This window comes from Ischnura elegans, chromosome 5, assembly GCF_921293095.1.
Source record: "Ischnura elegans chromosome 5, ioIscEleg1.1, whole genome shotgun sequence".
Lineage (NCBI taxonomy): Eukaryota > Metazoa > Arthropoda > Insecta > Odonata > Coenagrionidae > Ischnura > Ischnura elegans.
This window is the reverse complement of record NC_060250.1, coordinates 47,416,938-47,432,366: the sequence shown is the minus strand read 5'-3', so window position 1 is coordinate 47,432,366 and position 15,429 is coordinate 47,416,938. Positions and strand designations below refer to the sequence as shown.

Genomic DNA, 15,429 nt, shown 5'->3' with positions numbered 1-15,429 from the left:
CCGTTGAGATATGAAGGTATCATTTTTTATTCTTGGTGTACAATCTCTTAAAGTAAGTAACGACAGAATAGCATTATTACAAACTCATGAATATGCTGTTGCAAAGCTTATGCTCTATCAATCAAAGATAAGATGCTCTATTTATCAATCTGAATCAAAACTAGCCCACATTACACCCTTCTCTGTCTAGAATAGTATTTCTCCAATCACAAAAATGTCACGTCTGCAGCATGCAGCTTGCGTCAGTGAAATCATATCAGCCGCTTCTCCCGAAAACAGTTGATATCAGAATAGCGCGCTATAAACAGCTGTTCACGATGGTTTCACCTCGTATAAACAATTAGAGCGTAAAATAATATACTGCTTTGTTTGAATGGCAAGAGAGGCATGAATACATTAAATTGTTAGCACAATACGGGAGTTGCAGTATTTATTCACCAGTTTCGTATCGTACGAGCGCATGAAGGAGATCTCAACATGTCTCTGACTTCGCAGGTAATTTATTCCCACGCGATTTCGATTAATTCTACTGATACGATTTGCGTTATGGATGTAATGAATGGTATTTTTTCATTAATTAATCGAAGTATCAATTTTGACAAGATTTCTGGAAAATTGATCAAAAACCTTAATGATTTATCTCACTTCTGTAACGATATATCTTCTTCCATGAGTAGACTGGCGTGTTAATTTTAGACGTATTACTCAATGAGAAAGTTTTCTTTTTCGATAGATTGCTCGAGTTTGCCTTTTTCGGGATACATTCATGAAAATATGCCGACCCGTGCATACTGGATCTGTGGTCATGAAGTCTCAATCCGGCCGCTACAAAGTTACGGTTAAGGGTGATCGCCCGTTGACGTATGAAATGGCCAACCCACCACACCAAATTGCCCACAGAAAATCTTGGAATTCTTTCAATACCAGTAAGTGAAGACGAATTTGTGTTTTCCTGGGGAAATATTGAAAAATAATCAGACTTCGTTTTGCCGGAATGTTGTACAGTTTAGTTTTCTCTTCTTTTACTAAACTGATGCATGGCTTGCATATTATTAGCATTTGAAATTAATGGCGAAGGTAGTGCAAAGTGTTGGGTGGTAAAAAAAAACCCTTTTTGCTCCTCGTCTTTTTAATCTCAACGATGCTGCACGATGACAATGGACATAATTAAACATAAGCCACCAAAAGTGGATATCTCAAATGATAATGGTCATCATGAAAATCTGATATTAGATCTCCTTATCCTTCTGCATATGTTTATTATCAAATCTTAACCTAGAGTATTCTCTTTCTTTTGATAGGTAACCTTGTTGGTGGTTTACGTCCTGCAGAAACAGCTGTGGAGGACTTGTTTATCCGGAAGTTCATGACTGGGACATGGCATAACCTCGTTTTATCAGAGGTGATCATAAAACGACAACATAATATTATAAGAATTGCTGCTCTTATTCGCCAGGGAATCTTACCTCGGAAAATGTACTTCTTAATAGGATACACTGAAGAATTACTAAGCTCGTGGCTTCAATGTCCTGTAATGCTGGAATTGCAAACTGTAGCTGATAAGAAAGATGTTATATATAAGTATGTTTGATTGTCGAATGAATCCTTTAGTACACCAATAAATTGTAAATTTATCTATATTAAATGAATCATTTAGTGTGGAATATTCTCAAAAATGCACTATCTACCGTGATCAAGGTATGACTCTGTTTAGTCTGCATATGCAGCCAGTCAGATGTTAGAGGCCTCAAACCACTATGTGACAGCGGTCAGTACTGTGACCACTTTAAGGTCTCCTAATTTGTCCCACCAATTTAATTTCAAAATGTGATGGAACTCTCTCAGATTAATTTTTCTTATTAGGCCCCATTAGTATCTGCCTAGGAAGATGGAATGTGAGATTGCTTCAGGCAGCAGAAAACAGTTGAAACTAAAGAAGCAAATGTAAAGAATGAATTATAATGAGGTGCAAATCAGGATACTAAAATGACACCAATAATTTTTGTAGTAGAACCAAAAGGATTATACAAACAGGATTTGCTAGAGCTAATGCTGGAGTTGAAAAATCTGTTAAGAAAGAGTGCTACACCACAAGCGAAAAAGCATCAAAAGGATGGGGGACTGACCATATTCTAAAAATGGGAACAGTAGATAAGAGAAAGGACTCATAATTTAATTTTTGACTGAAAACTTCCGACTGAATATTTGCTTACACCCTTTCTATAGTAGAACTGCAGTAACGAGTCTTAATGCTTTAACATTTCCCATTAATAGTCTCCTGAACATGTTTTACCACTTAAATATTCGGTTCATAGAATTAGATCTTGCAGTCTAACAAATGAAACTGTTCTGCAACTGATCCTCCACTTATATGCCACCTAAAATGGATTTTACTGATGCCTTTTATTCCCAACCAACTATAAACAATCAAATGCAGGAACCTACACATCTTCATAAGGAGACCTAATACAAATCTAGGTTATGCCCATATGAACGGGGAAATTTACATATTACACAAAAAATTTCTCCTCCAAGTATGGCAATAATCATTAGTACAAAAATCATAGTTCTAACAGGATTTTACCTGATAGTGCTCACAAAAATGCAACATTCTTATTAAATTTACTTGACAAGGATGTTCGAATAATGTAATGGTGAACAGCTGAACTCTATAGGTTTGAGTATTTCTCCCTATCACTAGGTGAGGTGTGTAATGGGAAATGAGTATCAGTGGAATTAAAAGTGCAGAGAGAGAGACAATCTGAGACTTCAGAAAATTCAGACAACCCACAATGAGGCTCTTCACTCAGAACCTAAGTGGCAATTCATTAAGATTATTTCGTGGAGGGATGAGAAAGATAAGTTATAAGGAAAAAAAATCTTCCTTGCTCAGTTATTTTTTCATTACTTGAAAATGAAAAATTGCAAAAGTTGTCACCCACTTTTAATGAGTTTTTGATACAATTAAAGTTCTGCTTCATTAAGTCACACCATAGAGTATATACTTACTCTATGGTCACACACAGAGACCCAATCTTTGAAGAAAGGAATTACTCATAAGTGTTCATGACAAAGAACCATGTGAGATGGATGCGCAAGTCAGAGAAGCAGTGAGCTGCTCCACAAGATTCAGTGACATCATGACCTTTTGAGCAAAAGGGTAGGCCCATCAATATTTTGCCCCTATTAGCTTGAAAAGTAGGTGACGGGTTTAAAAATAAAAAAATACCAATAATATTCCAAAATCTCTTACGTGAATGGCAGGGAAATATACATGAATTACCATAAGAAAAAAATTCCCCTGGACCAGGAATCGAGCCATGGACCTTTGGCTTTCCAGGCCACTGGGCAGACCACAATGCTATTCAGGTTCCTGAAACTGTACCGAGGCTCATATGGATCTATTTATTTCTCAAAATCTATTACAATACATGTTAATAAAAATATGGTGAATGAGGCAATTGTGCATTGAGCACATGGGCACAATGGGGATTGACCCCCCAGAAGGCTCATCCCCCCCAGAAAAATTTGATAAATCGAAATTCTGGCAACCACACTTCCCAGAGCACTATGGACCCATTTACATATATTCAACCCCATCAGTATTATACAAAAATTTCCTTGGTATTATGCTTAACGGCTGAATTGAAAAAACTTTCAGGGGGAGAAGAACTCTCTGCTGACGTGGGGGTACATCTTACAGGTGGGTGGTTTGTGGTGACCCCATGGCCTCCCCACGCAAACTACCTACCTAGATTCATGAGTGAGGGTATGATCAGTTATTTTATCAATAATGTTCGGTGATATATAATTCATTTATACTACCCTCCTGCACACCATTTGTGGAACACTGATCTGGAACACCATGAGCCAATTACTTCCCTTAGTTTATCCTAGTCTCTGAGTAAATAATGGCATATATACCGATAAAATGTGTTTACCTATGGAAACAGGAATCCCCATTTATTCACCTTAGAATAAGGGCAAAGTCTAAACAATCTGTTTGGACTTCGAGAAATTTCTTATGTTACAGTATAATATAAACTTCACGTCAATGTCACAAAATAAGATTTTCTTTATGCATGTAAAACAACAAAATTTTAACAACCCCTAAAGATTAAACGTTCAAAAATTAACTTTTACCTTGACATGGTAGTACCTAACAACTGTTACAGTTAAGATGAAGGTAAGACAGTCGACCAAGACAGCTGGTATATTCGCTTAAGAAACTTAACCAGCCCATTACACAACAAAAACGGGGTTTACATCCTTACGCTTACCAATACCTAGAAATATAGGTATAAATTCTGAGCTATTCGCTAATGAGTTTAATAGCCCCCGAAACTTACCTCACCAGTTGATCCTCTCTCTTTCGTCAGTACGATAGCAGACACGGTGAACGTTGGCTCATACATACGCATCAAATAATTTAGCTGCTTCTCATAATAACCATTTAACGTGTTTAGAGGCATCAAGTGTAATTTTCTCTTATAATATGTCATTAATATGCAAATAACTATATAGAGCGATTTTTGAAAACATGTAAGAACGCGGAAAATGAACAAACCACAAACGTAAACAACTGAGGTGCGGAATGTTAAGATGCGCATGCCGGCCCGTACGAAGTTAATGATAAAATGAGTGGGCTTCAAACTATAATTACTTGGTCCGTATTTATCTTCCTTCCGTTAATATTGCCAGGATGCATTGCCTCAGTTGGAGATGATAGCCCATTTTATAGAAATTGTGTTTCCATATGCGTAACTGCGAACTGTACAAACGGTAAATATTTTCTCTTTTTTGTACGCCAGCGGCAGTGCTTTCTGCTATTTGTAAAGGCATGAAATAAGCTTGAATTCCCTATAACCTTACCATATCACCATATTCACCATAATAAATGTGTAGTAATAGAGTAGTCTTAACTTATTTGGCTAATCGAATTATTATTTTGGATATAACTATTAGATATTCCAGGAATAATGTAGCATAACTATACATATATTTCTTTAAAAATAAATCGTGTGTGTATTCCATTAGTAAATGAACGAACGTGCATGCGAAAAAAGTTGTAACATATTACTAAAGTCTAAATGAACATAGTAGGTAGAGGTTAATAAATAAAGGAGTTCAAGCGTAGGCATTTTCTATTATTAAAAGGTAACACGACTGGTGATGCTTGGTGGTCTAAATTGTAATATTTCCTGGTTCAAGCCAAGGTATGGGAGAATGAAATTATGCATTTATCCATACATGTTTCGGATTTGGGCAGTAAATTATTTTCCTACCCTCATTCAACAATTTCGAAATTGTTTTGACACAGTGTTCCACCCTACTCTCTTTTCTGCTATGCTTTTCTTATCAATTTACCTATCATCTTATCACATGTAAATATATATTAGTTTTTATGTCTTTCATCACTTGTCCCATAAGCCTAAAAACATTCCTAATTGCCTTCCTTAGTTACCCACATTTGACGATTTTCTTCATCGGATCATTATCGCATCATGTGACTAGCTAAATTGTCATGTCTTTTTTTTCAGGATTTTCAGTTGACTTATCTTTTCTCTTTTTAGCTCATAAAGAAGGAAGGTTTAAATATTTCCTTTATTAGGTTGTAATAATTTAATTGTATGCCCAAAAACTGTTATGGAGATTACAAGAACACTTTCGTTTACAGATTATAACTCGAGGAACTCTAAGGAGACATCATTTCCTGGGAACATTATAGCTTGGCCTTGTCTTGAGGAATGTCGATATCACTGTATGTGGGTCACTGTGGATGCATTTCTTCGAAGAGGTTGGGATGTACCTCAGTTCCATGGCAGAGTAAGTACAGCAGTGATAGTATCTTAGGTCCATAATTCCACATCAATTTAGAGTTCCCGTCTGAACTCATTCTATATCTATGAACAAATGGCAAGAGTGGGTGGTGCAGCTTGGTTTGTTAAATCTAGTTATGCTCGTATTACAATTACCTTTATTCCTAGACTACACATTTTGGATGAAAATACATTTTATGAAAAAACAGTTGAACCCCTGCTTGTTGACAGATCTAAGATATCCTACGGTTTTTGAATTCATTGTCATTTCTTGTTATGTCTTTCATTTGAGGGTCATTATGAGAACAATACAACAGGTTTTGGCATTTTTTCAATCTCACACCAACACTATTAGCATAGGTTCCTTACAGCTTTTCTCAGAATATTTTGTACTATTAGTAACTTAATGAATATTTTTATTGTATGAATTATTTATTATACTTTTGAAAATTAAATTATAAATAAAACAAATAATTATAAAATTAATTAAATTAAATTATAAATAAAAAGGTTATCATCACAAATTTATCATTTTATGCCTTTAAAATGGAACAAGTTGGTACTGTTTAGAATAATAAATGGATTTTTTTTTCAATTCACATTTCAGTTCTTTAAAGTAAAGTAAAATGGGCTGTCTGCTGCAAATTGAAATGCTCTGAATGAGCATCTATCATTTCAGATTTAACTTAATGGTCACTTGCATTACTATACCTGTGGTTTGATGTTGATTGCGTTTATTTTATAATTATCTGTAATGTATGTCCTTATCTATATTTCAGTGGCCTTTTGTGAGGTTTCTAGGGCTTCAGGAGCCAGCTAGTGTACTCTTCTCACTTCTGAATTTCAGCTCACATATGATTATGCTTCAATTGTTTAGGAAAGAAGTTCCCAGGACTGCACCAATGTATTGGGTGTGGCATTTCCATAGTCTGGTATGTATTTGTTCAGTTTTAAGTGGAACTAAGTTATTTACATGTGATAGAGATGGACTGATGTCTTGTCAGTGGATTCGATTGATTGTTGATTGGATTTGAGTCTTCATTGCTGTCACACAAAAGAGTTGCATCAAGCATTCTCTGCAAGGGCGTACCCAGGATCAAAACTAGAGGGGGGCAAGCCGTGGTCGTTCAAGTCATAATACAGAAAAGGCTAAGAAACAAAAATTTCAAAAAAATTATAACAGTACTTTAGATTACATATTTTATACTAATGTCACTTTCCTTGAATTTAAAGAAACATTTTTCAAAAAATTTGTTTTGAACTAAATTTACTTATGCTTCTAGTGGCAGGCAGCTGCCCCCCCCCCTTGTACTCCTACTAGTTACGCCCATGAATCTCTGTGCTATTTTAGAACAAGGTGTATTGTCGAGTTGGAGCGAATAAGGTGGAATATATGTAGTTTTATCTTTTTTAGGTTTGCATGCATGCCTGGTTTTGGTCATCTGTCTTCCATGGTTGGGAAACTCCTCTCACTGAAAAGATGGACTATTTTTGTGCATATTCAATGGTTTTGTGTTCATTATATGTTATGGGATTAAGGTAATTTATCCATCTATTTTTTCTGATGAATTATCCTTCTGTGAAACATCTTCGGTCTGCACTCTGTAATGCAAAACTACTATTTAAATTTTTCAGATTCTTCTCAGCAACTATCAATTTTAAAACATTATCACTCACTGTCCTTTGTGGGGGTCTCTTTGTGTATCATGTGACTTACCTATCTCTGGTAAAATTTGATTACTCTTACAACATGCAAGCAAATATTATTGTTGGTAAGTTAATATTATTGAAAAAATTTGGAGAATTGTTTCTATGGCTGGTTGTTTCAATGTATACATGGACTGTTATTACTTAATGAGATGGGCTTTGCCACTATGAATTAAAAACCCTTGGTACATAGTACTTTTTCCTCCTCTCTACAACATTTAATGTTGGTAAAAATGTAGGAATATTCTTGAGTAGAATTAGTCATCCCAAAAAAAAGGGTCGTAGACTGACCAATAAATTGTTTTTTCAAAGAAGCCTGTTGATGATGAAGCTTTCAGATTTTTAAGGCACTTCAGTGGGCACTCTTTCAGCACCTTGTCTACCTCTTTTTATTCCAGTGTGTTGATTAAATAGACCTTATTTGAGCAAGTACCTTTAGAATCTAATGACCCATTGTGTTTTGTCCAAAATGATTAACTTTTTCTTAAATGATGCTAATGCAATAAGGTAATGCATGAGAAAAGCATATTTTCATATATGATTATCAGTCTTCCACTTACCTCAAATATTAAATATCTGGTCGGATGGAACATCCAAATTCAGTCACATTTATGTTGTATCCTGTCCGAGAATCTAGAATATTTATGTATTTAGCAACTTATTGCAATGATGTGTTTTCTTATGAAATTTTCATTTCAGGTGCTCTGAATGCTCTTGGTTGGCTCCTGTGGTGTGCTTGGCCACAGAGTTGCACCTCTGCCAAATCTCGTAAGCTGTGTATTATATCAGTTCTTCTAGCGATTGCTTCTACGGCTCTAGAGATACTAGATTTCCCCCCTGTCTTCTGGTCGATAGATGCACATGCACTGTGGCACTTGAGCACAGCTTTTCTACCACTTCTGTGGTATAGGTGGGTATTAAAAGTTTACTCATTAATTTTCTTTCAGTCTCACCTTATTGGTACTTTCTGATTGATCAAAAAGCAATGGAAGTAAATGACATGTGTAGGCAGAAATTTGAAGAAATGAAAGCTGAGTTAAAGATTAAGTAAGAAATTTCTGTTGAGGGATTTCTAGCCCTCATGTTTTATTTTTGACTCTTATTTATGGGTTCTTCAGTGATTGAATTTGGTGCATACCGTATATGTCTTAATATAGTCCCCCCTTTTTTCCCAAAAATGTCGGTGGTAAAAGTAAAGGGGGGACTGTATTCAAATGCATTTTATAGATTATTTTCTCAAACTGAAGTCTCAAAATTAGGGGGGGGGGACTATATTCAGAGAAATACGGTATATATAACTTTGGAAATTAAAATTGACATAGGAAAGGTCTAATGAATAAAAACAGCCAGTAAATTCCTCTTGATGTTGAAAAGGAGGCTGAGTTATGGATTATGAGGAAGATAGAGAAATTCCAAGATTAGTTTTTGTTGTAGCGACAAGGAATGAGTGATTTCTAGGAAGAATAATTGAAGGGAAGGTGACCAGGAGATAAGGAAATGGAAAGAAAGAATGCTTTGAGAGTATACTTGAGTAGAAGAAGAAATTTAGCCACCAATGACTTTTTTTCTACAGTTTTCTTTTGCTAGGATTTAGGTTAGTTTTTCAGCTTCAAATGGATGTTCAGGTAGAATTTTATATGGGCATAAATTGATCTACTAGTTATAATAACATGCTTTTGTCAATAATTTTTTAACCTATCATCTAGATTGAGTGTGTAACTTATTGTATTTTATGGCTTATAAAAACCAAGGACTTGGACTTGAATAGAATTGACTTAAACATAAACATCATGTAACAGATAGTATAATTGTAAATAGTATACAGTACACTCCCAATTATCCGGGCCAATGATGGGGAAAGCAGGCATGAATAATTGAAAAACACGGATAATCCAAGCTTTACTATGATTTCCTGTCATTTTCATAATTTGCCTAAATCAATCAATCTATTAGTACTTACACACATTATTTATTACGTAAGATTGCTTTCCAGAATAGTAAAGAGCTTTCTCTCCCGACTGCGATCTTTTTCACGGTGATTACGTTATTGTACTCTTATTCCTACTGCTACAAGTAATACCTGGTTTCCAAAAACCACGCACCTGTGGCTGCGAAGTCACGGGGTCAGAAAAGTGGTTTGCACAAATGCTTCGAAACCACTGCGCGACGTCGGAAACTACACTGACAGGCACCATGCCGAGTTGCTGCGTCTCGCACAAGTTGCCCGGCATACAACTGCTGCGGGATGCGGATCCTTAATCACTGAGCCTGATCCCACACCACGATGCTTGGAAAAGAGGAGCACGGAACTTCCATTTTAACTTGGAAATTACACCATCCCACAGTAGTGGTTATAGGAAACCAGGACGTGAGACAAATTGTCTATGCAGGCAACTGCCTGGCAATGACTCATGCGAACTCTACTTCCACTTCCCCTGCTGCTCCCACTTCTACTATTCCTTTCCTCTCCAGTTTGGCCTTGACTGGTAACAGCGTAAACATGCCCAAGTTCGGCCAAATCTCCAGTTCCTTTGGGCCGCATTCAACCGCATGCGAGGCCACGGCAATAATTGTGCATTTTCGATATGAAATATACAATTAAAGATGGTAACATTTCTCTGAAATTACGAATGATTAAACACTGAAGAATCTTCTAAAATTAATCAAGAGTTTTTTTCCCACCGCTGATCATCATACACAATGCTAGAGCAGACTTCCAAGTAAACTTGAAACATTCCTTGTCAGCAAGTAGATAAAATAATTCCACTTTAAGAAGGGGATTCTAGTGGAAATAATAAGTCCGGTGTGGCATTGCATTTAAAAGATGCAAATATCTTGGTCCTTTTGCGTCAGATGTTACTTTATATAAAGATAGCAGAAAACTTCGAACGACTGTGAAATCATGGACGGATAATCCAAAACCCAGATAAACTGTAGCCAGATAATCGGGAGTCTGCTGTAATTGTAACTGCGTGATTCCTTTTTTGAAACCAAATATTGAATTTATTTTTAAGGGTTAATTCATGAAAGATAATTGAATGCTGCAACTGGTAGTGTAAAATGCACAACATGATTAGTTCACTACTTACTAGTATTTCTTGTGGCTTGATTTTAAAAGATACTTGATAGAGCAGCTGGGAAATTACATACATACTAATTTAAAGAGGATATTTTCTGGGAGAAATCAAAAAGGGTTAAGTGCAAATTGAAAAATAATCCTAAATGAGTTCATGTAAGAAATGCCAGTGTTTCCTGCTCTGTATATCTACAATGTTTCAGTGTTTCCATTAATGTTGCATATCCATTAGCTCCAGCAAGTTATTCAACAACAAAGTAACTCACTTTCAGTCACTGGAATAATTTCTTCTGTTTGCTCTTGACTATGGAAATCCTGCTGTTGGAAAGTATGGTTTCCTATTTAAAAGACTGCATAAATATCTTTCAGGTTCCTGATCATGGACTGCAACTCAATGTGTGTGGCTCACATGGAAAAACAGAAGAAGATATTTTGAGAGAATTTTATCTGTATTTTAGACATTCCAAATTTATGACAGTGCATCTCCACCTTGTCCTGCAAGGAAAATAATAATTTTGCTGAAATCTAGTGAAGAATTTTTTTATCAGTTTACCTTATTTGCAAGGATTATTTAGGCTATCATGAAATTTTTAGCCGTTCTTTTCTGGAACAAACCTGAACTGACTGATTGAGATGTGAATATAGTTTTTATATTATTTATTTTCCATTGACGTTGATTGTGATATTAATTTAGTTAGAAGTAAATGTTTATAGTGTTAGATATAAGTTTTGTAAAAATGAACTGTTGAGTGTGCTGTGAAAATAATTATGTAAATACGTAATTATATTACTAGTGAGAAGCTAATATGTACCTATATACATTGATTGTTCTTGATGTAGCATCGACTTTTCATGTTAATATGAATTGATATTACCATTTTCATAAAATACAATCCTATTGCTGCACATTTTACTTTTTTAAATCATCAAGGGTTCACCCAAGCAGAGTTTTTGTAAACAACAGCACTTTACTTGGATAAGCAGTATTAACTGAGAGCGGCCCTGAAAGTACAGCAAAATAATGATATTTTCATGGAAATAAGATAAATAACGTTGGAAAATTGGGGCCTAATTGGAAGTTCCACTCCTATAAATTTCTATACTTCCACTAAAGTAGGTTTATTTTTGGAAAACTTACTATAAAACTTTTTATAGTTTTTATAAAAAAACTTGATACTACAGAAATTAATTATTAACATGTTGACTGCCGTGATGTTTAGTACATATTTCCTGTGATGCCATCAGTGTTTTTTGATCAGTTGCGGATTATTGGTTCATGACACTAAGTGATGTCATTGCAAATGAACCTGAATGAATTTTAATCTTATTTGAAGAATGCAGTCATAATGTCCACTTCGGTCACGATCCATGCTCAAACAATCACTCCCAATCACCAATCAATGGTGTTAGAAATCCAATGGGATTTTTTTGTTCTGTGGTCATTCAGTTTGACGGTTATGGCATGGCTGGAACTTTCATTTACTATGACCAGGATTGTGGCCAGTGTGTTTATGCCCTGTTTTAGAGTAGAATTACATGGTAGGTTTTGGTAATCACCCCAGCCTGTCTTCTGTCCCACTCTTGAGTCTTGCTCATCTACTCCTCATAAGAACTATGCATGTACTTCAGTCTATTCACGGACCTAATTCCCTTCCTTGCTAATCCATTATCATTCTCTCTAGTGCGGTTTTGAGCATGAGTACAATCTGCTCCTTACATCGGTACAGTCTCCATCATCCACGGCCTAAGTGTCCTTCTCATATAATCTAGCAGTTTTCTATCCCACCTAGCTCAATCCCTAATAATTTTTTCCATCCATTTCACCTTTTCCCTTCCAGACTTTATTGCTACCTTGAGTACCTAATTCTCATCCTTCTTTAGTGCTACACTCAGTAAAGTAGTAGCTAAATATCAAATTCACTTGCCTATTCTTCATGCACATGCTCAATGATCATGCCGTTGGCCTTTTGCTATTGACAAATCCCTTCATTGCAAGCACCATTATTTTCCAGATATCCTTACTGCGTGTTCATTTTCCTTAAATTTGCTACATGAAGAGTTAAACTCCACCAGCTCAGCTTGGCCTTTACAGACAGTAGACTCGTTATTACGACGTTCACGGGACCAAAAAACCAGAGGTTTGTTACAACGAAGTTCGTATGAACATTTATTTTGGAATTAACAAAAAAAGTTTATAATTCACGTGATTAAATTACGCTGAAATATATATAAACAGGAAAATTTGTTTCAGTTCCTAAACAGAAGAATGCGGCATGACGCAATCGAGGGTTGATATCTTCCTGAATACAGTAAGTCCGATATATGAACTAGATGCATTCCAAGACCTTGTTCCTAAGTTGTAAACCTACAGTCCAGCCGCCAAGAGTTTTCCGATGACAGGCAGAATGGTCTAGGTAGGGGTAGGGGGCAAGGTTACCAGGTAAGAAAGGGAAACGCATGCAAAGGGTTCTGTGAAGAAAGGAGCCAGAAGGGACGATGAGCGTGAAGGACCCAGAGGAAGAATCACTTGTTTAGTTTTAGTAGTTAAGAAAAGGCTTGTTTTGGTGGATCAGGCTTATTTCGGTGCTCCTTATGTATTTGACAACGTTGTATGACTAGGCGAGGGTGTGAGGTACGTTTGGGGGACAGCCATTGGCTGTAAATCATGCTGGCACAGGGTTATTCACCCCTCCTTTTGTGCCATCATCGTACTACTCTTGCCAGCCGGACTGTATGCAAGGAATCGAGGAGTATGGTTATCCTGCAAAATGCAACACTGCGTCACACTCATGCGCTAACACAAGATTGTGAGGAACTGATGTAGCTGGGCGTGCGACGCACCCAGAGCCGAAAAAATAGCTCCCCCCGGTGAGGAAGAACAGGCGAACGCTGAACAGTTCCTAAATTCACACCGAACTCAATGATACTTTGTTCAGATTGTGACCACAGTGAAAGTTCCTCTACACCACACCGGGTGGCGTCGGCGAAATCGAAAGGCACCAAATTTGAAGTTTGAAAATTTTGAATGCTCGTATCTCTGAAAATTCATAAATCGGATGTGCGTAGGAAGAGGACTAACTGTAAGTCCAATTTACGAGTGGTTATTAGTGAGTCACCATGACTCCACAGGAATGAAGCTTATTATATGATGTTGCGTGTAGACTGAATAAAGACCCATATTTGACGCTCTTGGTCACGGTACATAAAAAGAACTTAAATGTGGAGCGATTATTAAAACTTAGCGTAGTGAATATCCACCTAAATGCTGTTGCTTATGCGTGGAACTTCGTCATAGAGTTCATTTTGTAACCGCCGGGACTGGGACTGATTGTGAGGTTCGTAATTTCGTAAAAACGAAAATTTTGTATTGTTTCTTTTACTATAGCTTGGATATGCCTTTTCGTTAAGACCAACGATTTGCTTCATAATAAAGTTCGTATTAACAAGAGTCTTCTGTAACTACTTGAATGGTAAGCCTCACATTCCTCGCACATGATACTTTATGAAACTACAAAAAAATTGGTCTTCTCACGATTAATCTCCATGCCATATTGTTCAAAATGTTTGAGTAGTGCATCAAGTAATGCCAGCAAATCCTTATGCTAACTAACTACTCAATGCCAGGTCATTTGCAAACCTTAATGAATCAAACATCAATCCCCTCACTTCAACTCTCCCCATGCCTCTTTTATCATTTCCTCTACATACATATTAAATAACAGATTCAGTAGACAGGCATGTGGGTCATCTTGCCCTATGCTTACCCATACAGAATCACCGTCAGCAACAGTGGTGGATACAGAGAGGGGCTTCCAATTTAAACTTATTAAAGTGGTAATTTTGTTGATTTGTTGAATGTATACAGGAGAGGAGAGCCCCGGGAACCCAAAATTTCTCAGCTATCTCTGTGTGCTGTGGCACTAATCCGACTATGTCATTACTTACGTCTATGGAAAATTAGTAACGAGATAACCTTAAGGTGTTCTTATGACCTTGAAATTCTCAAACTTTTCATAACTTCCAGGGCCCCCATTACTGCTGAGAAGTTACCCTTCAGGTACCTCACCTTGCTCCCTCCTTGTCCCTATCCTGGATCCGCCACTGGTCAGCTACTCTCACTTGTGAGATTGGAGACAAGTTTCCAACAAGTCTGTTTCTCCAACCTATGTGTATTAAGTATGCCCTTCAGCTTTTCCCAATTACATCTATCACAACACTTGTACCTGAAAGTCCCTGAAGTAATGTTTCTCATAACATCCAGGGAGCATTAAAATCCAGGACTCGAAGAAAATACATTAATATGGACCCATCCTATCATTGAAACAAAGATAAAACTCAGAAGTGTTAATCAGCATGAATACATTTAAGTTGGTCATGGTAAAAGATTAAACATAATCTTTAAAGGGCACAGTTGAAGATCTAGGATCAAACCATTTAGTAGTCCTTGATCACATCATGCATCCGGGCTGCATATTCAAATTGAAATGTGTAGAATGCAAATATCAGAATTTTTACAGGATATTTTTCTAAACAAATAATGATTGCACCAATATTAAGCAATGCTTTCTCTTGGTTAGAACACTTATAAAATCACTTGGAGCCTTCATACGGGTTGTGGGTAGCCAATTCTTGATTTAAATAATTTAGTAAAGCATAGCTTATACGTATGTGCCACCATAAAAATATTGAGTACGATCATAGATTTACATTAAATACAATGTTTCAAATACCAATTCATCAATAAGCAGAAATATAAAATTTTAAATATTAGTATTACCTTGGAATTTCCTCTTTATTATTAGTACTTCTTCCTTGGAAAAATAATTT

At 36.4% G+C, this 15,429-nt stretch overlaps 2 protein-coding genes across 2 annotated transcripts; both read left to right on the top strand.

The window, feature by feature from the left end:
• The first annotated feature begins 266 nt into the window (after positions 1 to 266).
• Positions 267 to 1,640, top strand: LOC124159816 (28S ribosomal protein S24, mitochondrial). The gene is made up of 3 exons (XM_046535726.1): positions 267 to 495; positions 734 to 926; positions 1,302 to 1,640. Exons 1-3 carry the CDS (start codon positions 478 to 480, stop codon positions 1,589 to 1,591), a joined length of 501 nt encoding a protein of 166 aa, XP_046391682.1. The 5' UTR covers positions 267 to 477; the 3' UTR covers positions 1,592 to 1,640.
• A 2,944-nt stretch (positions 1,641 to 4,584) lies between these two features.
• Positions 4,585 to 11,508, top strand: LOC124158820 (post-GPI attachment to proteins factor 3). Its single transcript, XM_046534164.1, has 7 exons — positions 4,585 to 4,782; positions 5,678 to 5,826; positions 6,599 to 6,751; positions 7,234 to 7,358; positions 7,455 to 7,591; positions 8,226 to 8,436; positions 10,972 to 11,508. The coding sequence occupies exons 1-7, from the start codon at positions 4,638 to 4,640 to the stop codon at positions 11,036 to 11,038; spliced, it is 987 nt and encodes a 328-aa protein (XP_046390120.1). The 5' UTR covers positions 4,585 to 4,637; the 3' UTR covers positions 11,039 to 11,508.
• Positions 11,509 to 15,429: the final 3,921 nt, after the last annotated feature.